Source organism: Hydractinia symbiolongicarpus, chromosome 3 (genome assembly GCF_029227915.1).
Source record: "Hydractinia symbiolongicarpus strain clone_291-10 chromosome 3, HSymV2.1, whole genome shotgun sequence".
In the NCBI taxonomy this organism is placed as follows: domain Eukaryota; kingdom Metazoa; phylum Cnidaria; class Hydrozoa; order Anthoathecata; family Hydractiniidae; genus Hydractinia; species Hydractinia symbiolongicarpus.
The window spans coordinates 14462932-14485727 of record NC_079877.1 but is presented as its reverse complement, the minus strand read 5'-3'; the positions used below and the strand labels follow the sequence as shown (position 1 = coordinate 14485727).

Genomic DNA, 22796 nt, shown 5'->3' with positions numbered 1-22796 from the left:
GAAGAATAATTGCATGAGATCATTAAGATAGTCATACAATTTGGAACTTGAAAATGCTTTAAAACGTTGGAATAAAAACTTTGTAACAACAACTGATTTTTCAGGTTAAAAACAATTGCTCTATTGTTTAGACTATTAGAGAAGTAAGAATTAATGATCAGCCTGGTTACAATTTTGATATCCTTATCAAAGAAACCATGTTAATGTTAAATTACCTGATAGACGGACAAAAGGCTGTCATATGACTTTTTCAAAGTGTGGTTTTGACATTTTTTTTTTAACTAGCTTTCGGCTGTATACTGCAACCATGAACACGTTTAACAACTACAATTCTGTTCTCTCTATATATATACAACTTCACGGATCATTAAGAAAAAAACAAAAACTATAAATTGATTGTGAACGTGTGCAAAAAAAATTTAATTAAATAAATATAAGGGAGAGCTCATTACGTCTTGTTAAGAGGTGGCTTCTCCCTATAAATCACAAGACTTTCTTTTATTTAGAGTATATAGTTGTATGACTCCTTAAATCTCCTAAAGTCATTAAAATTAGAGAGGCGATCACACTCACATATGACTTTTTCAACTGTTAAAAGGACATTTAAAGAAAAAAAATCCGATTTTTTCCCCTCATCGATGATTCACCATGGCAGCAGAAGTGACGCTATACAAAGATTTAATCGGATAAATCCTTTTACTTTCTTGGTGCTGGCAGGACAAAAATTAACGTTTCACGACTGAAGAATTTCTTGTGGAAATACGGATTGTACTCCTTCTTGACCAATACGATGTCAAGTTTGTTTTCACCTTAAGAAAAAGTAATATTTATAAATTTAAAACGGAAATTTTCAAAACACAAAAGTAATTAAGAAACATTTAATATAGGATCTAAACTTAAGTTCTTCTTCTCAAAAAAGAAGAAGGACAGAGAGAACGATTGTTTTTCAATGTATCTAAATTTGAACCTCAAAATGTTTTTTAACATTTGCATAGCATGGTTTGATGCCTGATCTTTTACAAAAAAGGAAAATGAAGACTAGGTGAAGGTTAAGGCATTAGTTGCAATTGAAATTACGTTATTGCTTTTTCAAAGTATTTCCTTTCTGGTTTACATTTCATTTCCTCCCGCACTAGCTACTGATTTGAGGCATACAAAATATGGACTCAATGTTTAGCCATTCCGAGCCACAATACTCCACTACTGTGGATATTCAGACAACGTAAACAATGTTATCTCTATTATAATAGCCGTATTCTGTCTGTCTGTCTGTCTCTGCGCGGACCCCCCGCTGATTTAGAAAATGATGTTACGGAATATATATTTTTATCAGCTTTGTTGCGACGAGTAAATATAAAGGACGGGAGAACCCCTGGATTTTTCCACGGGCAACGACTAGTATAGAAATAATATTTACCTTAGGATCCATAAGGCAATGCAAGATCAGTAAAAACAAACCCTAGAAAAAAGAATTAAGTTACAAATTTTTTAAACAGCAAAAGAAGTTCTACAAGGTACAAGTAAAAAAGGTTTTCATAATTGGCAAGGTAGATTTTAAAATTGGAATTATCTTTACTGGGGGAGGGGACGTTTGCAATTTTGTTGTTTTAATAAAACTTTTGTCTATACAACAGTGTTAATCAATTTTTGATAAAAAGAAACACAAAGAAGCTGTTATGTTTCTTTGATTATTATTGCAATGCAAGTGGGTTAATATTCAAACCATTTCGAACACATTTTCCACTTGAGATAATTGTTTAAAATTAGCGTAGAAAAAACAAATCTAACCAACCCCCCCCCCCCCCTCCCTTCGTTAATGACACGCCCCTCCCCCATTTTATGGATTTCTACAAAAATCTACCTCGTCCCATTTATTAACACCCCCGCCTCCCCTGTTTATAATCTTTTTCAATAATATCGACTCCCTTGCTATTACACTCCCCCCCTTACAATTAGCTGCCGAAGAGTAAGAATGTAATTGGAAACAATAATTAATATTAAATATGTTATGACGTCAGCTACGACACGCCGATACACATGAAATTTGTTTCACCATTAGCAATAATTTGTATAGCTTAAAACGTTGAATGATCGTGACATCCCAACAAGCTGCTTATTTTTTTTTGATTATTGAAAAAAAATGAAGATATAACTTTAAATATTTTTTTTGATTAAAATTATTTATATGACCCTTGTTACAGCTTGCCAGCTATGCAGAGGTCTGTTTTAGGAGCAATATAAATTGGGACTTGATATCGACATCCACGTGGAGATTATCTGTTGTTTATAGATGTCCGCTATAAAATATGTTCGCTAAAAGATTTCACTGTTAGCTGCAATTCCGCGAGTCGGTTAACAACGCAATCCATTTTACCATACACGTTTGCTACTTACCATCAAACCGTTGCAACAGACATACACATATCCAAGATATATTGGACTGTACTCAATGAATAACCCGGTAATGTATGTTAAACCGAGCAGGGGTAGCAAAACGACGAAAGCTTTTATTGAGATTCTGAAAAAGGAAAATGGAAAAGTCAACAACAGAATAGAAATAAGTGATTATATAAAGCTGTACTGTTTTATTTTTAGTTGTATATAATTTACCCTGTGCGTGTTGAACCGTTCTTTGAAGCCATGATCTGTTTTCTTTTGCATATGACCACTAGAATAGCCGCGAACAAGCATGTATTTACCTATGAGGATTATAGAGATGGAAAAATTCCTTCATTTCTTCATAATTTGTCTCTGGTAAAAAATAAATATCAACTCACAGTTAAAATAACAGCCATCGGTGTTTTTAACAGCCACAAACTTCCAGACATAGTGATGCAGCTAATTTATTGAAATGATAATAATTAGGTATTTATAGTTCGATACCTAAATACGATGTATATTTTGTGTATCTTATTTTCTATGAACATACAGACATGATATAAAAAATCAATATATATCGTATATCCGCTCGGATACAAATTATGAAGCGTTGTACATGTCACGGGAATATGATCCACTAGAAACTATGCATGTTCCCAAAGTGGTATATATATGGATTAGGGTAATTGTCACTGTCATTGTTATTGTCATTTTCATTGTCATTGTTGCTATCACTGTCACTGTCACACTGTCACACTTTCACACTGTCGCTGTCACACTGTCTTGTCACTGTCACACTGTCACTGTCACTGTCATTGTCATTGTCATTGTCATGCATTACAGGTACGGTTGGGCTCTTTGGATATGTAGTAATTTTTTAAAATCTTTGTTTAACACGAATATTGCGTATTCTTCAAATAGCCCAAATATAACTATAAACTGTGCATAAAGTTTCGAATATATACTCAATCTTTATTTTGTTTACCTATGGTTTGTGCTGTGCTATATTAATAATTATTAAATTAGCAACATCATATAAATGGTAGTTTTGACAAAGATACATGTGCAAAAACCATAAAAATCAATTCATGTGATCAATGTGAGTCTAATAGGATCTAAATAAAACATTTTCTTGATTGGACTCTAAATATTTTATTCAGTGCAGAGAAATTAAGTGTGCGCTTTTACGGCGCTGTGCTGGAGCATTCAACTTTAAATTATGATGGTAAAAATATGGTTAATCATGGTTATAACGATGGTTTAACTGATGGAAATAACTAAAAGGGCTCAAGTACATTCATACTGTAGGGATACCATCTAGTCATATCAAAGGACACACTTGATTAGGTAGTAAAAATTGTGAGTGACATATTATGATAACAACAGAGTCTATTAATTCAACATCTAATAACAATGTGAAAAATTGTTTTACATACTTTTTGGTATCCACAAACGATGAAGTCGAACAAATCAAAACAGACAGGGTTATTACGAATGGCAAACCTATGGGTAAAAAACTTAATGTACAAAAAGGGGGCATGTGCGATTCATTGATCATAATGTACGAACTAACAAGTACCATGCGCAAAAGACATGCACTAATTCAAATAAACACTTACCATATCCAGTTACAAGCATTTCTGATAATCTCTTCTTTCTTTCAAACACAACAGTCACTAGTAGAGCAAGATTGATACCTTCTGCCATCATCCAAGCAAACGTTGCCAGTGTAAAATAATACGACATCACAAGGATTGTTACACATACTGTCTAAAACAAGTCTGGTGTTATTTTTATTGATCTTACATCAAATACGAACCGATTAAACCGATCCATGAAAAAAGAATATTATAAAACGAGATTTGGTAAAAAGGCGGACAGGTTGTTGCAAGGAGTGAGTATCAAAAAGATAAAGCGCTTTATTGTCTAAACTGCTTTATTTTAGCTGTAATAGAATTTGCTATTAGTGTTTTCCACAGGTTAAAAAAGTTAATAAAATGGAAGTGATGCTTACCTTGGAATCGTCCTGAAGATTATTAAACAGCCAACTAGGTAGTTTCTGGAGAATTTGGTTGAGTAGAAATACAACAGTTAGATTTTTATGAATGATTACTTTAGTTGTGTTCCTAATTCTAAATGTAATCAAATGGGATGATGAAAATTATAAGATGAAAAAGCGATTTTTAGTAGCCAACAAATCATATATATTCATGCTTTCGTTTACCGTGAAATATGGGCAGAGTAGCATATCTCTTTGAATGGCAATGCTGGCACTCACAAACAGAAAGTTTTTTATAAAAAGAAAAGATAACAAAAAGAAACTGCGGCTGTAGACTTTGCCCAACAAATAATAAATTTGTTTTGTGTAAATGATCAAGTACAATATTATTTTTCAATGATTATTCAATACGAAAAAAATTCTTTTATATCGCCAAAAAGTTAATCAAAAAGAAGTTAAAAACCTTAAAAGTTACTCATATTCATAGTCTTGTCTTTTTAAATAATTGCATATCTGCACCCAGTGTCTTTAAAATAGATCATTAAATTATGATAGTGTATTTCAGCCTTAAAAAATAAGAGGCAACTGGTGTAAGGCAACTGATAAAAAGTATCCTCTGTATATTTTGTTAGGAACAGTTTTATAACAACACGAGCCCCAGATTTATATGACAAATGAGAACAAAATAAGAAAAAGCGTTCACCCCAAATCCTTGTTTCAAAACTATAAACAACACGACTATGAATCTGTCAATCCAGGAAGTAAGTTCTTTTCCAAAAACTATCAAGATACTACTTGATTTTAGTTGTTGCCTCTTTCTCTGGTCGGATTGTGTATAAATGAAGATATAAAGTTGAAAACACACGTACTTTCCTTACCAACACATGAATTTCATAAAAATTCGAGAATAGTGTTGCATTAAGAAGTTAAAGGTGAAATCTGAAGTCATGTTCTTGCTATTAAGAATAAAGTTCAAACACATCAGGCTTAAAAAATTTGATAAACAAAAAAAATCCAGCCTCAGATCAGGTTTTACTGGTTCTTATGAAAAAACAATACGCTATCTGTAAGGAAACGTATACGCTAGTTAGATGTACAATAGTTCTTATGGCAACATTTAAAAAGGTTTTGATCGACACAAGAAGTTGTTTCAAAATTGCTATCTATATCTAAAAGGTCAAAACAGTGCAAGAATGAGTGTGACAGATTAAACAAGTATTAACACGAAAGAATTTTATGGCATTGTAACAGTTTGAATAACGGAGAAGTGATTGACTTACTTGAGTATTTTGTATAGTATTAGTGCTGTAACAAGAGCTGCAATAGACACTGCAGTCATCACATCCTCCAATATGACAATGATTTTTCTGTGGTAACTTTCAAATATTATTTTTGACACTTCTTTCTTCTACAAAAGCAAATATATATTGTTAATTACAGCATTACAGAAATTTTCACAGCATTTTGTTGATTTGCAAATCTTGTACTTGATCACGAAATGTTTTTTTATGTATATACTGTAAATTAGGCAAAAAAATTTCAAAATAAACAAAAATGAGAACATTTTCAAGCTGAAAATGTGAAAACACCCAAGGGTGAAGGCAAATTGACTGTCTCTTATAAAAAAGTATATAAGGCTAGCAAAAAATGTTTCTTTTATGAATTTTGTAACATCGCTAAAAGATAAAACAAAAGTGAAAACTGTTCTAGTAATGTCAAAGAGAAATTTTTAATAGTACTGGAACAGCTGTGTTCATTAATCACCTGTTCTATAATTTAGATAGAATCCAGTATTTTTTTAAAAGCAATTAAATATCACAAGGCATCAAAGAAAATAACAAGATGACACTTACCGAATTTTCCGTTTCTCCATTTGTGCCGTACTTTAATTGTCTTTTTTCTAGCTAAAAAAATACAAAAGGCTTTTTCATCGGGCAAACGAAAACTACAGACAACGTAGATTCAATGTTTCATGGCTATACTACTTAGTTTCGCGCACCATGAATGCCTTAACACTTTCTGCGCATGGTTTAATTGTATAATATAAAGTTTTTGTATTTTGTAGAAAGTGACAAAGATGTAGACTAATGTACGTTTTCCATTAAGGTACGCTGCATCTTTTTTTTTCTAGCCACAACGCGTGTATTTTGGTGACTTTTAAAATTAAGTTGAATCTTCATTTAACACGTATGAAGCAGTCATTTTTCTAAGCGCCAATTAGAATTTCAAAATCACAAATTATAAAAAACGTCCAAACGTTACAAAAGCTGTAATGGAAACCGGCCTTTATTTGCTTTGCTAACATATATTGCCGTGTTGTACTTTTGAAAGTTGTAATTCCAAAAAGTGTTCCTACATCAAGGTATATTTTATTGATTACATCAAAGTTATACCGTGAACAATACTTTAATGGATATTCCTACCTCTGCTATCAACTCATCTATGGGATCCAATGTTTTAACGAGGGAAACATAATTTGTCTTTATTACATGCTTTTTCGTCGAAACGCTAAACAAAAACATATATTACTAATATCTGCGCAAAACCTTTTTGTAAGGGACAATACTGCATCTAATCCCTTGCCAACAAAGGTGCAAGCAAAATTCTTAGAACGATGTCAGTAACTGCATTTTGGTTTCAGGAAATTAAGAAAACAGGGGGTTTGTTTTACAAGCTATAGTTTCTTATCAAAAGAGTCACCGCACTATGCAATCACGTCATTGTACAGTTTTACTAAAGTTTACTCACACAGAATACATTTCGCTAACTTCTTCCAGAACTTGCGCAAGTCTTGTCTTGGCTTGTTCCTGATCAATATAGAAAAAACATTGCAAATGTGCAGTCAGATTTCGCAGGTTTGTTGTCAGGAAAAAACAATTCTATTTAAAAAATCTGGCCATTTTTATTTTCAATTTGTTTTCTTTCTTATATCCATTTTTTTAGAGATAAAAGGCAAGAAGAAGAATATAAATAAAAAAATCATATTCGTACTGTGTTTCCATCGTGGCACAAACTATAGGTGTGATAGATCCCATAACCAATCTATGCACAAAAAAATAACTTTTTAAAAATAGAAGCGGCCATGACAAGAGAAGAGAAGAAAAAACATCTTAACTCACATCCAGCAGGTGTTTAACAAGCTCTGATGTCCCGGAAATATTCATATTATATCTATACATTTCCTTTGCTTCAACTAAGACTCCGATGGAAGCATTTACTATTTCGATATGATTTTGGGTCTCGCGTGTGTAATTGTAAAAATTGGTAATGGTGTTTTTCAACTCAAGCAATGTCATATTTTGTATTGATGCGACAACCTAAAAATAAGTTGCTTGTCTGTATGTAATGTCTTATTATACCGAAAATATAAAATGTTGGTCATCAATATGTATACTTTTTTTAGTAGCATGCTTATATTTCCATTTACGCAACCGCATGCGTCTTCACCTTCCCATCTTGTGCCGAAATGATCTCCAATTAAGCATTTTTTAGACACTGAACCTAAAAAGATGAAATATTATCATGTGAAAAAACTCTTATAACACCACTGTCTTTTTTTTTATGCTAAAACATTTCGGATTTAAAATCGTCGCCAAAATTTAAATTCATTGAACATTGGCTGCGGTTTTTTATTTTTGGCGACCGACAGAAAAGCCAAATGAACTGAAGAAAAATTTAGGCACACTGCAATATAAGTTTTTAACTAAATCAACTTGTTCAATCTTCCCTTTTTTAACGTAACTTAGACTATTCCCAGCGAGGTATGTTCGTATATTCATAGGGATATTCTATATTCTTTATTGCGTACTTTCCATACAAGTTGGATTTTAAATAGTTCATGCATTCGACAGTGATCCCTTTTGTCATTTTGAGCTATTTTTATATTTTTTAGACAGAAGTAAGAATCTGCCAACCTTCTAAAGCAGTTGATATAAGCTTGCAATCGACATGTAACGTGGTATTGACTGGCGAAGCTCGCCACACTATTCCAGCATCAGAAACTTTCGTGCTGCATTGATCTGAAAAATAAAATAAATATTTTTTTAGTTTTAGTTTATTTTTTCCCTTTTTTGTATTGCTTTAAACTAAAGCTAACTCTTTCTGAACGACCAAATAAAATGGCATAACTTTGTAAACTAAATTACTACAATTGAAGGACATGGTAAATAAGTCCTTCAGTACTTTATTCACTGTAACTTCAAGGGTACTTATTTATGTGTATTTAATTAATAGGAGAAATCAGCTATGAAGAATTTAAATTTAAATGTTTCATCTTCAGACAAAAATTTCTGGCTTGAACCATTTTTAATCAAGGAGTCGGTCAAGAACTACTCAGGACATAATTGCAGTAGCGTGCATACACGATAGTTAAATGAGGTTTTCAAGCCTTATTTCTAATAGTTTCCTCTACAGACTTGAAATAGGACATTCAAAACTTAAATTCATTTCTAGCAGATTTACTTACAACTCGTGCAATTCTGTTCATCTGAACTATCTTGACAATCACTACGTCTGTTGCAAACGCGATCTCTCCAAATGAATTCTCCACTTGCACATTGGAAAATGACATCAGTGTAATTTGAAATAAAAGCTGACCTATCTATAAAAAAAATATCTGAATTAGTAATCCGACCTAATATCTAAATGAATTGAATGTTACCAAGATAACGAGCACAAACTTAGTCGTACCTGGACAGTTAGCACAAAATTCAGTTGTTAGAAGTTTCTGACACCATGGAAATTGCTTATAGACAATACTCAGTCTTGCTTTGAAGCATGTATAGTGGCAACCATTGCTTTCCCATGAAATTGGTTGTAGCGGACAAGTCAGCATGTTTCTATTGGTGCAATCTGTTGGTGAAAAATAAGACAATGCGACAATGTTGTGCATGAAATACAAAAAACGGTATAAGCAACCTGAAATCCTGGCATTGAGAAAACTTTTAGCTGAGACTATAGGAGACATAAATTCTAGGAATACACCTGATTTTAATCCAACCCGGGAATTCTCGTAAATTTTTATTTGAAAAATTTCCGCAATATTTTTGATTTTACGAGGACTAAGTACATTTTTATAAAATGTTATTTATCATTTTTTTTTTTACGTTAACTTGTATGAAGCATTGCGTACAAAAATTGCGCTTGTAATTCACAAATAAACTTTATCATTTCCAAATATTCTCGCCCGCAGAATATTTTTTTTGGTGCAATCGCTTTTTTCAAGGATTTATTCTCGTATTTTCAGTCCAAACCTTTTTATGCAATCAAACTTCCAAAATTTTCGATTAATAGCAACCTAGCTAAAAATAAATTTTGAATTGTTTATTGCATGAAAATGTCACTTTTCGCTTTTCATCAGCGAAAACAGGTGGGTTTGATATTGATACAAATATGAAATGAACTGTAAAGAAAAGAATTAGCTACAGCTACTACGAAATTCGACAACTTTTTATTCTCACGGTTTTTAGTATATTTTTCATAATTTAATGTAAACATTAAAGAATATGTTAAAAAACTTTATTTAGCCATGAATAGAGAGTAATTGCTCTTTAATTTAATCTATTTTTTATATTTTTTTTGTTTATTTTCTTTGTTTATTTTTCTTAAATTTGTTGAAACAAAATTTTAACTTGAGTTGCAATATTATTCAAATAAATCCTATGCTCTGCTAACCATGGAGCAGAGTATAATAAAAGAAACACGCCTAAGCAAGTTAAAAGCTAAGAACACTTACTAGCTTTAACGTCTGGGTTATTGGCAAGTTTTGTGCATTCTTTTACACCGTGGCATGTTTCGATACGTTTGTTATGTTCGTACACGCATTGAAGGTTACCAAGGTAACAAGCACACTTAAGGCATATTACGACACCAGCCACGGAAACGAACTTAAAGTCGCCATGTTGGAATTTTAGTCCTAGAAAGGTGCAGCCTGAAAAAAATAAAAGAAATAATTTAAAATAAAGAGAAAGAAAATTTGCTTCTCTTTTTATTTTCTATTTATTCTATTTAAATATGTATATTTGTGAAGCGTTTTAAAATTCAAAAAAGCTCTAAGGCAACATCCCTCTAAATTAAAAATGCTAGCACAAAAACCTGTTCTTAAAACATTATAATGACTCCGGAAGCTTTTTCAATTTAGTCAGACAAGCTTAAAATTCATAACACATACTTTTTTTAAGTCTCGTTATATTTGCTGTCATAAACTTATAAAATCCTACTGACCTTTCTTAGTGAATGTGTCAACTGCGCGTTCCTTTGTGCAATTCTTGCAGGTCGCACGAAAAAAAATTCGTTCGATTTCAAAATACGATTGACATATGATTCCTCTGTTGGTACACGAGCATGGAATTTGTAAATCACCAATCAAGCGTGACCATCCATAATTGTAATATGTCACATTGTCATCTTTGCAGATCGTGCATTTGTAGTTGATTTTCTTTTCCCTGATTTGATGTATATCTTCGAGACAGGTTTCTCCAACGCAGAGTTTCTTAAATGACATGCTATTACCATTGGAAAACACAATCTCCATTGGATATTTGCACTTAATAACTCCTAACGTACATTCACAAACAACGCATTTGAATTCGTTTAATCGCCATTGGATGTTGTTTGATTTTAGACTTTTGTCTGGCGCAACGCAGAAACTGCATGGTACCTGTGGAAATCTGCTGCAATTTGAGCAGATCATCGTTGTACTCTTTTGAAAATCTCTTTGAAAGCAGGACACTGTTTTATTTGAATGGCAAAAACATTCTATACAATGTGAAATGTCATAGGATTTGTTGACACGAAGAGTAGCTGTGATACTTCCATTTGCGATAGTACAATTTTCTAAAAATTAACATAATTTAAAGGTAAATTTAAAAGAATACTGATTTTCTTGTTTCTTAAGTTGATTATTAATCGGGCATTTCGAGAACTTTTTTTATGTCCCCCAAATTTTGTCTGCGTGTAAAGTTTACGAAGGTTGAATATGCGATGAAGTTAATAAGAATACAATGAATTATTTTCTTACGATCTTTTTTTATTTTTGCAGTTGGGACAAATAATTGACCTAAATTTTTAATTTTTTTTTTTTATAATGTTTCATTTGCGAACTAAATTTGAAGTATCTCAATAGACTTAGACAAATGCAGTCTTCACTATAATTAATCCACTTCACGTAAAATTTATCTAAGTTAAGGAAATTATTGAAGACCTTAAGTAATCTATTTCTTCTAGTCAAGACTTTGGTGATTTTATATTATACGTAGAAGTTGTCATACGGTATGTGAGTTCAAAAAAATTGCCTTAGACCAAAGTTGACAAAAATATGTCAGCAAAAATCGTATCACCATTACTTAAAGGATAAAGTTGTGCTTCCCGTATTTTAGAAAGAGGAGGAACTGTGATACCCAACCGTGCCATCTGGCTCTTTTCCTCAGTCCCCAAATGAAACTCAACCTTGGGATAGCTAATCAGTCTTTGTCCAGAATAAAGGGATTTTTTAAAAAATTGTGCGACTTTAAGGGATTACTGAATTGCAAAATGAAGACTTTTGCTTGGAACGACTTACGAAATTGTGAATGTGATGAAATGATACCTGTCACACTTGATATGTTTTTTTTCGCTATACTTGTCGACTTTGACCATGTAGTATTTGGTGTTGATGTTGCTGCAATAGATGCATCTCCAACTGTTAGCTGTATATATAAGACTAGGGTTATTCCCTTCCAAAAACACATCTTGTGAATATCAATACATGATTTGCTTTTTAACTTCTGCTTGTTTATAACTGTTGAAACAAAATAATTTTTGTTTTTTCTCTTCTTTAGATATATATGTATAGATGTATATAAATTAATAAAAAAACACAACTGGGTTCAAATGAAAATAAAAATGAATAAAAGAGGGGGCGAAACTATAGAAAACATTAAAAAAGAGATTAGCGAAATATATCGACTTCTTTACTTTTGTAATTTTTTTCTTTATCTTTTCTTATCGTTTGTCTAAGCTAGATAAGGAATTATTTTTACTACTTTTTCTAGGAGTCACTGCTGCGCCGACCTTGTAAAGATGTTTTACCTATATAAAACAGCCTGTCCCTATCAAAATGTCCATTTGTAAAGCAGTAGTTATCGTCACCTAAAAATTTGTGAATCGAATCTTGTGTATCTTGTGTAAAATAATCTCAAAATGACTTGCGCTTCGTAATCATATGCTCCGTGGTTTGGTTCACAGCGCGGGCATGTTTAGCAAATGTTCTTTATCACAACTACGGGAAAACCCATGCCATGTGAGGAAAATAGGCAATGCTGGTGTATACTAAACGTCTATATTTAGTACACAGGAGCCACATTGATAACAGTGTTTTCAACACTGAGATGGCTATTCTGTATAAATGTTCGGAATAATAATAATAACAATACTAATCATGTAAAAAAGTGTGCTGGAACTTGTTTATCCAACATTTTTTCCTCTTAAACTGACGAGTAAACCTCCCTAGTATAACTTTGATAATCGGTTAGCATCAAAAAGCTGCGACTTGTAGGATGTTTATAAAAGCGACGGGATTTCACATCAATTGTTTAATGGACGTGCAAAAGGGTAAGATAAAACTTGTTAATAGGGTCATTTGAAATTTTGTTGAATTGCTCCTCAAACCATACGTAAATCGTTCATTGCCATATCAATATTCTTCATAACCTACAAACAATGTTTGAATTTCGTCACTAATTTTCAGCCTCTTAAATCACATGCTTCAGAAGTTATTACAAAACAATTTTAATGCAAGGCCCTTCCCAACTCCGGCCCGAATAGGAATAAGACCTATTTTTTTTTTTTTTTTTGTGGGGGGAGAGCAAAAGAAATTCATCAGGGTAATTGTACTCGTCTCTTTAAAAAGACGAAATACTGCTCCCACTGTTTGTTCTTAGAAGAACAATTGGAAGACATTGGACCTGTATTTTAAGCATGTTATCATGACACGACCAACTACCTTCTTAGTTATTGATAAAACTATTATGCATCTTTATAAAAGTATTATTTATAATTTAAATTACGTAGTAGCACTCTGTTTTTGTTTTGTTACTGCTGATATACTAAATTGATAAGTAAACAATCATGCTACTCTCTGGGTCTTATTGCAAATATAAAGGATTGTATTTCTTAAGAAACACAGCCGATACATCTCCAAGGTAACAAATAGCACAGCTTCACGTTGTGGCTAAACCTATAAATTTATTGTGTGTTTTTTATCTTTATTTGAAAACTGATAAAAAATAGATATGACGAAATCAGATATGTGAAAGAATTTCAGTCTGTTTTCAGATTTATGTAACCAGCAAATATGGCGTAGTTTGGTCAGTCAGTATCATTTTTTCACTATCTTCCTTTTAACACTGTTTATGTACAAAATACAAATTAAAATATTATTTTATATTTGAACACGTGACACAGCAACTCTAAATCGTTGGTAATGAATCTCATTTATACTGTTAATAGACGGATCCCACTAACAAATCACTTTTTTATTATAACTTCTAAAATACTGCTCCAATAGGGCTAACATTTGGTGACATTTAGTATTGGGCATCTTTGTGGTACTTCTGTTTGACATATTTGTGAACAAGTTTTTGAAATCATCTTTTTCAGGAGTTTCCATGACAACTGTGGTGCTAAATGTGGTCCCAGTTAATATTAGGAAGGGAAATAACATATTAAACCTTTGGCAAATAAGATTTAGCTGCTAATCCACTGTTTTCATAAACAATAATGACGTCACAGCAAAATCGCTGATTCCATTAAATTTTGGGCCCAAATAATCAATTTCCTTTACCATGGACAGTAAGTTTTTCTAACGTTGAAAATTAAAATAGCATTTGACAAAATAACTCGCCTATTTTTAGGATTTCTCCAGAATGAACTGACGGTTTCATTTTCTATAAATTAACTTTTACAGATGCTCACAAAAGTCTCTATCAAGATATTCCTGGTGTACTTTTTTCCACTTTTCTAAATTAAATCAAACCTGGTACACAAACTTGGCAAACTAAATGGTAGCAATAAATTTTCGCTTATTTCAGCATTTTTTCTGTGACATCAACAAAAGCTTGAACTTTGTCTAATATACCACTATCTGCTTAAAATTTAACTACCTACATTCTAGAGCGAATTCTTACATTTTCTGATTTTTTTATAAATAGCATGAATAAAGGCCAAAAATTGCTCGAAAGTATCCGCTTTTTCCGGATTTTTGGGTGTAATCCAAAAAATTCGGGTAATCGGATTAATCATATGACCACAATTCTTAGAAACCTTTCTTTCGATGAAATAAAGTTGTCTTATAAGTTTCAAGTTCTAAGGATAATCCTAAGACAAGTTGTTATATTTTCTCGATTATAGACATATCATAGACATTTTTCACGCCACCAAAATTTAATAGATATTTTTCGGATGCTATTGAAGTGGGGGAAGAGGAATCTTTGTAATTTTGTCCTACTTAAAGATATTTAAAGATGTTGTTGTTGGATGTTCGACATGGCAAAGCTTTTAACAATATTTGGTGATATTCATAACAAATAACAAGTGAATGTCAAGATCTTCTTAAAGGTAGAAGAAAACAAACTCAACTAGATTTCACTGCCAAAAAAATCTGCACTATATTGCATTAACGGACGGAATCAGCACAAAGATAAGTAAGAAGCACAATTTAACCTTTTTTATTACAATTTTAATATTTTGCATATTCGCCTAAAATCTACGCATGCATGCCAAAAAATAAAAAGCAGGTAAATGTTGAAAATATTTTCTGTTGAATTCGTCACTAAAATACCAACTAGCGATCCTTATTTACAATTATTTGAAAGTAATCTGAACCTCTTCCCAGTTTAATTCTTCTCTGAGTAACAATATAGCATTATATTTGAATGTGATGTCCAGTTTTTCTATAATATAGTCCTTGCTATGCTGAAAGGAAGTTGGATAAGTGCCCTTGGTGAAACTGTACACAAATTTAGATAATTGATATGTAAAATATTTTCATAAAAATAAGAAAACAATACATAATAAAATTACAAATATCGAAGTTATACGTTACTATGTACAATTTAGGTCAACTTTATTTCTAAATGTCTTAAAGCTTCGTAGTTGATTCAGGTAACTTTATGTCAATATATTGAACGACCATTAGTTCTGCAAAATTTGAATTATCTTGACCACGACATAACTTTACATCGCTGTACGTTGAGGTATTGATATCTGCGTCATGAAATATGAAATATACATCTGCATTTTCATTGGTACGTTCTGGATATTTTGTTAAAAGTTTCCTTTCACCTAGAAAAGGTGAAGTAGGAGTGACGTTAGGAAAGCAATTTATTTACCGGTAATCACACCCTAACCAATTTTTTCAGAGCTCTTTTTAACTGTTGCGTGATTGCAAAAAGAAAGTAAGTAAGTTACAAAAATATTTAACTTCCTTAAGAATTCCATGCTAATGGCTGACTGTTCACCCTCTTTTACGATAACTAGGTCATATTACCAGCTAGACACACGTATAGCATTGCTTTAACTTGCTTGCCTGCAACACCAACCAATTTGCGGTCAGTACATGGCTCCAAATGGGATGACAACACTACATTTAAAGTGCGCCTGAGTGAAGACTCAAATCCTACAACCTTATGATTACAAATCGAATGCGCTACCACTACACCATCTCCGCCGACAACAGAGGTACGTTTACATTTCAGATTTAATTTAGACATTTAACTAGTACTGTAGTTTATCTTTATGGAATTTTTAATTTTCACGGTCATTCTAGATCTCCAGTTTCTCGACTGTTCAAAGAAATAAGGAAACAAGAGATCGTAAAAGTGATTATCTAGAAACAACTGCATGTGTAATACCAAAATTAGTTTTTGTTTGTTTTAGAAGTTACATTTTTCTTATTCAAAATAAATCCTTGTATGTCTCTCAGGTGAGTGGTATGTTGTATTTCACAAAGTTTCATGTTGTAAATTTTTCTTATGGAGCTGTATATTTTATATATAAAAAAAAATCCATGAAATACAACTCCTTGTAATTTTTAAAAGCCATGTAAACTTTAAAATTCTTATTACTGTCACAAATGCTTTATCAAATTAAATCTAATAAATCATAGATACTTTATACTATTCATATTTATGATTATTTCATTTAACTATATAAAAAAGATGACGTCAAAGCTGCCTGTCTACATAGTCTTGCCCTGACTTGGTAGAAAACAGCAGACATTACACTTAGTCATGTTTTGTAAGCGCTTAATTCTTAATTGATATGTGAATTATATAACTGCTAATTTCAAGTAATAAAAAATTGGAGATCTTTCATAATGTAACTGCTCACTTTTAAGATTCTTTTCGCGCCTTCGTCTGCAAAGCGTTACCATGGATAAGACCAAAACAACTACAATAACCACGATTCCAATGATAAAAATTCTTGATCTTCTTATTTCATTACCTATGTTATAAAAAGTTATTTTGCAGTTTTATCATTTTTTGATCTATATCTATATTAAAAAAACTTTAAAAAAGAAAAATCATGGAAGTTCCTGGAGTAGTGACTGAAACTGCGCTGTTGTTACGTTTTGGTTAAAAATTATTTTTGCATCTGTGGGAACATTTCGGATATTTAAATTCAAAAAAAAAATTGCCAAAATCCGCAAATAACAAAAATTAATAGCCGCAAAATTTGGTACTATTAAAGTAAATAAAAGTTGTATCGTATAGTTGTATTGTATCAAAAGGGAAATAAAATGAAAGGACTCACCATGGTCTCGGTTTTGTTTTGAAAACAGCGTTACAATTTCACTTTTGCGGTCACCATGAACTGCCCAAACTTTCACATAATTTAATTTCTTGGCACTTTTATTACATTGGTGGTATGCATTATGGTAAGTGGTGAAAACCTCACTGTTATTCTCTGCCTGGATGTAATACTTTACTTTGCAGCTACCAGTGTTCTCTCTATTCCATCTCACATGTATGCAGTTATTGTAGTAAAGCAGCGACGCGTTCCGAATGATGGGTTTAACTATAAAAGAAACGAAATTTTAATAATTCTCATTTGGAGAGATGTCTTTTAACGGAGGTCACTGCAAAAGTAATAACCATTCTCCCTAATCGCAATCCATGACGCAAATAAAATGAACAATAATTTTAAGGTCTACCATAAGGATTTTTCCTGCAAGTTGATCACCGCTTACAAAAGTAAAAATAAGAAGCGATAATGTAATGAATAATGAAAAAATCATGTGAATGATTAAACAAATAATGAAATAAAACTTACACGATATATCTATAATTGATGTCATAGACTTTGAAAATAGTTTATTTGATATATTGTCAGTCAGTTTTAAAATACTGCCACAGTGTGTTCTGTTCATATTTGGAAAGTTTATGGTGATTTTACTGGTATAATTATTGTTATTGGTGCTGGTGCTATAATTTGTGTAGTTATAAACTGTATCGGACTGCACGTATAATTGTTTTTCTCCATTTAGAGATATAGCAACTGATGGTATGGGATGAACACAGTAATAAAGCATCAAGTGAAAATGTTTCTTTTCCGAAATAGTAAATTTAGATGGTATACTTTTCATACAATCCAATGAGTTGCCTAAAATAGGAAAGCAATGTTTTTAAACAGTTGACAACAAGCTTGATTAGGCGTGCAAATAAACATTAGGGCTACAATCACGAATAAAAAATCAATTGTAAGGAGGGTGGAATTTTGAAAATTCTAACCACAAGTAATTGAGAAAACCGTTCCAATCTATGCAACACCCACTCTTAATTGGTCAAGGTTAACAGTTTGTTTAGTTTCGAAGAGTTCATTGGTTGAGTCCAAAATCCTAAAAGGTGCTACATTGTAGTTGTGGGACCATTTTTTCCATAACGTGGACAAAAACATCATGTCGAGAGCTGTAGATGAAATTTACAAACATTAGCCAAAAAACTTAACTTCTCAATCGAACCTCGCCCTTGTACATCATTAGTCCTGTTATATCGTGCATTCTCATATTGCATAACATTTAAAATAAAACATCGTTAAAGCAAGAAAAGAAAATATTTTTTGTTACCGAAGATGTGTTCCAACATGGTATATTGACCTACGCTTTTATTCCCAAGATTGGTTATAATTTTGTAAACACCTGTGTCAGAGTATTGCAGATTTTGAATTTTCACCTCCACATAAATCGAACCACGAGTTTTTTTAGATATAACTTGCATTCGGTTTGAAAACAATTGTTGTGTTTGATTGGATGTTGTATGTATTGGGCGAAAGGTGAATAATATAATTGAACTGTTTGAGCGGTGAACATCAACGTGAGGCGAGTACTTAACGACTATAGTTGCATGTCTGTTAACTTTGCATGTATACAACACCAATTCTTGACCATATATGCCATTGATCATTGCTGTATGATTTTTGCAGAGTGGTTCTTGAAATAAAACAAAAAGTAGTTAAAAAGACTTAATATAATTTAAAACGTGCAAAGAAAATGCCATGATTTTTAAGCCGAATCTCCACGAGGCGTTAAAATTTGAGGCGAGTGATTTTTTCTGAAGTTTTACCATCGCGGTAGTATAATATTGCGCAATATACGAAAAGCAGCAGCGAAAAAAATCGCTATACGAAAAGTAGAAGGCATTTCTAACCAATCAGAACGGAGGATACTGTAAACAAACTTATTTTAAATACATTTTTTAAATTTTATTGAGGGCTACAATCACAGATAAAAAATCAATTGCAAAGAGGGTGGAATTTTGACAATTTAAAAAGATGTCGTTATACAAAGTTCTTATTTACATTTGCGTTTTTAAGTAAAACTTTTAAACTTTGCAACATTCTGTTTGCTTTTAACGTTCGCAAAACTCGACAAACCAATCGCAAGATTACGTATGAGGAATCTATTAGAAACCTTAATAAACATTTCCCTATTGTGTATATTGCTTCATTACTTTTACAACAAGAATTAAATTGCAAAGTTTATCAACGCTGAGCTTTTTTATCCCTTTACTTTCGTTTATTTCTACACCAAATACATTGCCCCAAATCTTCAACACGCATTTTCTGGTGGAGATAAGAACTATATTACTCACATGGGAAAAAATTTCACGCCTAAACATTTTGTTAAAATATATATATCTACAACCTTGGCCAGAATATTGAAACACATGTAGTTTTTTTTAATTTCCTAAATATAAACAGAGATGTCAATACTTTTGCATTATCATATTGACGTCAGCAACAATTAGCACTCTTTCAAATTTTGTATTTAACCCTGAAGACTAAAATCCTAAGTGGTAATTTCGCTTAATTTAATTCTTTTAGGAACGAGCTTCAAAATTAGCTGTTTGTCTTGCCAATATATTTTGATTATGATTGTAGACGTGTTCAAAAGACACATCAAAGTGTGCGACTTTACTTACTGTTGAAACTGCGCTGTATTTCTTTAGTAATTGCTTCACCTGTCTTGTTTCTATAAGAAGACCAAACTTGAACATATTGAGAGGTCGTAATTGAACTGTTACACGTCCGGATTATGTTCTCAGTGGTATGAAAAACATCAGAGTTGTTGAATTGAATAAAATAATCGACGCTACACAAGCCTGTATTTTCTTTATTCCAGGAAACAATCAGGCAATCCTCTGCAAAATATGTCTTTAAATCCACGATAACTGGGGTAACTGATAAAGATAAAAATGTTAAGGAGACAATAAAAATGTAACAGTTTAATCCTATTTCAAGGGTCCTCCTTTATTTAGATTTCCTATTTTTTTAATTACACCTTTTAAATTACAGAGAATTACTGCAATTAGGCATCAAAGTATGTACTTGAAGCTATGTACTTTTCTCATACCTTTTACTAAGATTAAGATAGTCATCAAGGCTACTTACTGGCGGTTCCTTAGAAATTACGGTCCTTAAATGGTCAAACAAATATTTAACTAAATTTACTGATTTCACATTTTTTTTATCCTGTCACGAGGAGAAAAAAGACAAGTTTTTATACCGCTCATCATAAAACTTGAAAATTTCTTAAACTAAAATAATTGTAATTAAGCAGCAGTGTTATCATTTGTCATTGAATAAGATTAATTTAACTTTTATTACTTTTCTGGTTTTTTAGGGAGATATACTACGTATACTACCACAAAAAAATCTCTCTGTTGTTAAGATTAAATCCATATTGCATGTTTTTATTCCTCTACTCCAGTATTGTTCGGAACAAAAAATAAAAATACCTCGTGTCTTACTAGTAAGGAAAAAAATATAGCTGCTAGTCCAGAGTATAAACAAAAAATAATTTTGTAATTTCTCTTCTTACATTGAACATTAATAACTGACGTTATTGCTTTTGATAAGTTCTTTCTGTCATCCACCAGTACTAATTCGCTACCACAAAAACTTCGATTTATTCTCGGAAAAGAGTATTGTATCTGCTGGACATATCTCGACATATTCTTTACTATGAACTCTTGGATTTTTCCATTTAAGGTGATTGCTATGATTGGTAATGGATTTTGACAATACAGCAATGTTATAGATTTGGTGTGGTGTTCGTTTACTGTAAATTCTTTCGGTATTGTTTTCATGCATGCTTGGGAATCATCTATAATGGAATGTAACGTTGGCAATAATTTGCATTAATGCCTAATTGATATTTAGCTAGCTAAAGTATTTACACCTTCCTATTTTCTATTTCTTTTGTTTCTTTGCCGAAAACTGAAACTAAGTCTAAGAGACTAAATATAAACACCAGCTGATATACGCTTAATGAGAGAAGCCCTTAACCCTATTTCTGCTGAGCCTTTTAGGGGCTCCCTAATGCTGGGGGGGGGGGGGGTGATTCGACCCCCCCCCCCCTCCCTGTGTAATTTCTACAATTGTTGTCCGTTGGACTTGAAACTTGACACAAGTGTTGTCCAGCTATTAATTAAACAAACTTGGAGAAAAAAATTGATGACGTCAGCATTTTTGGGGATGACGTCATCAAATTTCGTTGCCATATAGAGAAAAAGCACTTACTGTGAATTTTATTAATTGTTGCATAATTGTGATGAATTTAGTAAAAATAATAATAGAAGCACAAAATAATGTAACAATATAAACAGTCACATAAAGCTTTTAAAAACATGTAAAAACCATTTTTTGTCCATATCCGCTACATAAAGCTCCACGTTTTTTTTTCAAATGTTTGGATGAATTACTATAGTGGTCAGTACCATATTTTTGCTGAACAAAAAATATTTTAGCAAAAAGTAAAGTAATGAAAAGAAATATTAGGCCAAAGAATAAAACGAGCATTCCAGGAACTAAACATTCAAAACACAATATGTGTTCATAACTAAAATCCATGAACATTTAGCTAATATTTGCACGCTTTTTTATTTTTCTAATGTTTTTTTGTCTACGAGTATAAATGAAAAAAAAAACAGTTACAGCAACAGAACTGTGGTCGCATGTGCTCATATGCCTGTATTCCGTACTTAATGCTAAATAACTAATTTTCTGAGGATTCCAAGTTTTTACTGAAATAGTATAGTGGTAGCTAGCATTTTTATGCCGTGGAAATTGTTAGTAAAAAATAAAGTAATAAAAAAAGGTTTTCATATATAAAATATTGAACTGAAGAAGTGAACGAGCATTCAGCAACTGAACATTCAAGACACAATATGTGCTGATAACCAAAAGCTAATTAAATCACGCGATAGTTAAAGTTGAAAAGTCAATTGATGTCATTATTATGCAACGCAATTATTTCTGTTTCATTAAAACATGATAATTAAATGTTTTATGACAATTGCAATGAAAGGTTACACGTGGACTGTATAACTAATATAAAGATTGTTCCAAATTGAAATCTATTTATCCTCGCTTCTACAGCTACATTTAGAAAGATGCCCTTACTGTCATAAAACATTTTGTAAACTGAATCATATCACTATATCTACATTGCCAATTGAAATTGCTGGAGTTTGCAAACTTACCATAAACATCCTGAATAATGAATTTCTCTTCTAGCAAACTTCCATTTCGATGCATTAAGAATGTCGTAAAAGTTCCTACATCACTGTATGAAAGATTTTCAACATTAATCATTACGTTAACTTCCTCAAGATGCTTCCAAATTCTTAAGCTTGTCCGAGATAATAATTTCTGTTGCCGATCTGTTACAACCTTCGGTTGAACTTGACCATGCGAAAACAATACAAATGATTCATTTGGATGGCTTTCTGAATGAAGATACTTTACTGTCAATATAAAGGCGTGATGGTAAGGATTGCAAATACTCAAATTTAAATCTTTCCCACGTATACCAGTCATTAGAGAGGTTTGATTGATGCAGCGAATAGCTATGAAAGTATACATTAAACTTTATCAAAAGCGT

General features: G+C 32.0%; 1 protein-coding gene across 1 annotated transcript; it reads right to left on the bottom strand.

The window, feature by feature from the left end:
* Positions 1-259: 259 nt before the first annotated feature.
* On the bottom strand, positions 260-12293 carry LOC130635899 (uncharacterized). The gene is made up of 21 exons (XM_057445426.1): positions 11964-12293; positions 10601-11212; positions 10113-10307; positions 9068-9229; positions 8844-8978; positions 8293-8397; positions 7773-7879; positions 7498-7695; positions 7370-7420; positions 7127-7185; positions 6802-6886; positions 6232-6282; positions 5659-5786; positions 4394-4511; positions 3999-4149; positions 3816-3882; positions 2778-2838; positions 2611-2699; positions 2395-2518; positions 1418-1459; positions 260-809 (listed from the first exon to the last, which is right to left on the bottom strand). Exons 1-21 carry the CDS (start codon positions 12103-12105, stop codon positions 726-728), a joined length of 2766 nt encoding a protein of 921 aa, XP_057301409.1. The 5' UTR covers positions 12106-12293; the 3' UTR covers positions 260-725.
* Positions 12294-22796: the final 10503 nt, after the last annotated feature.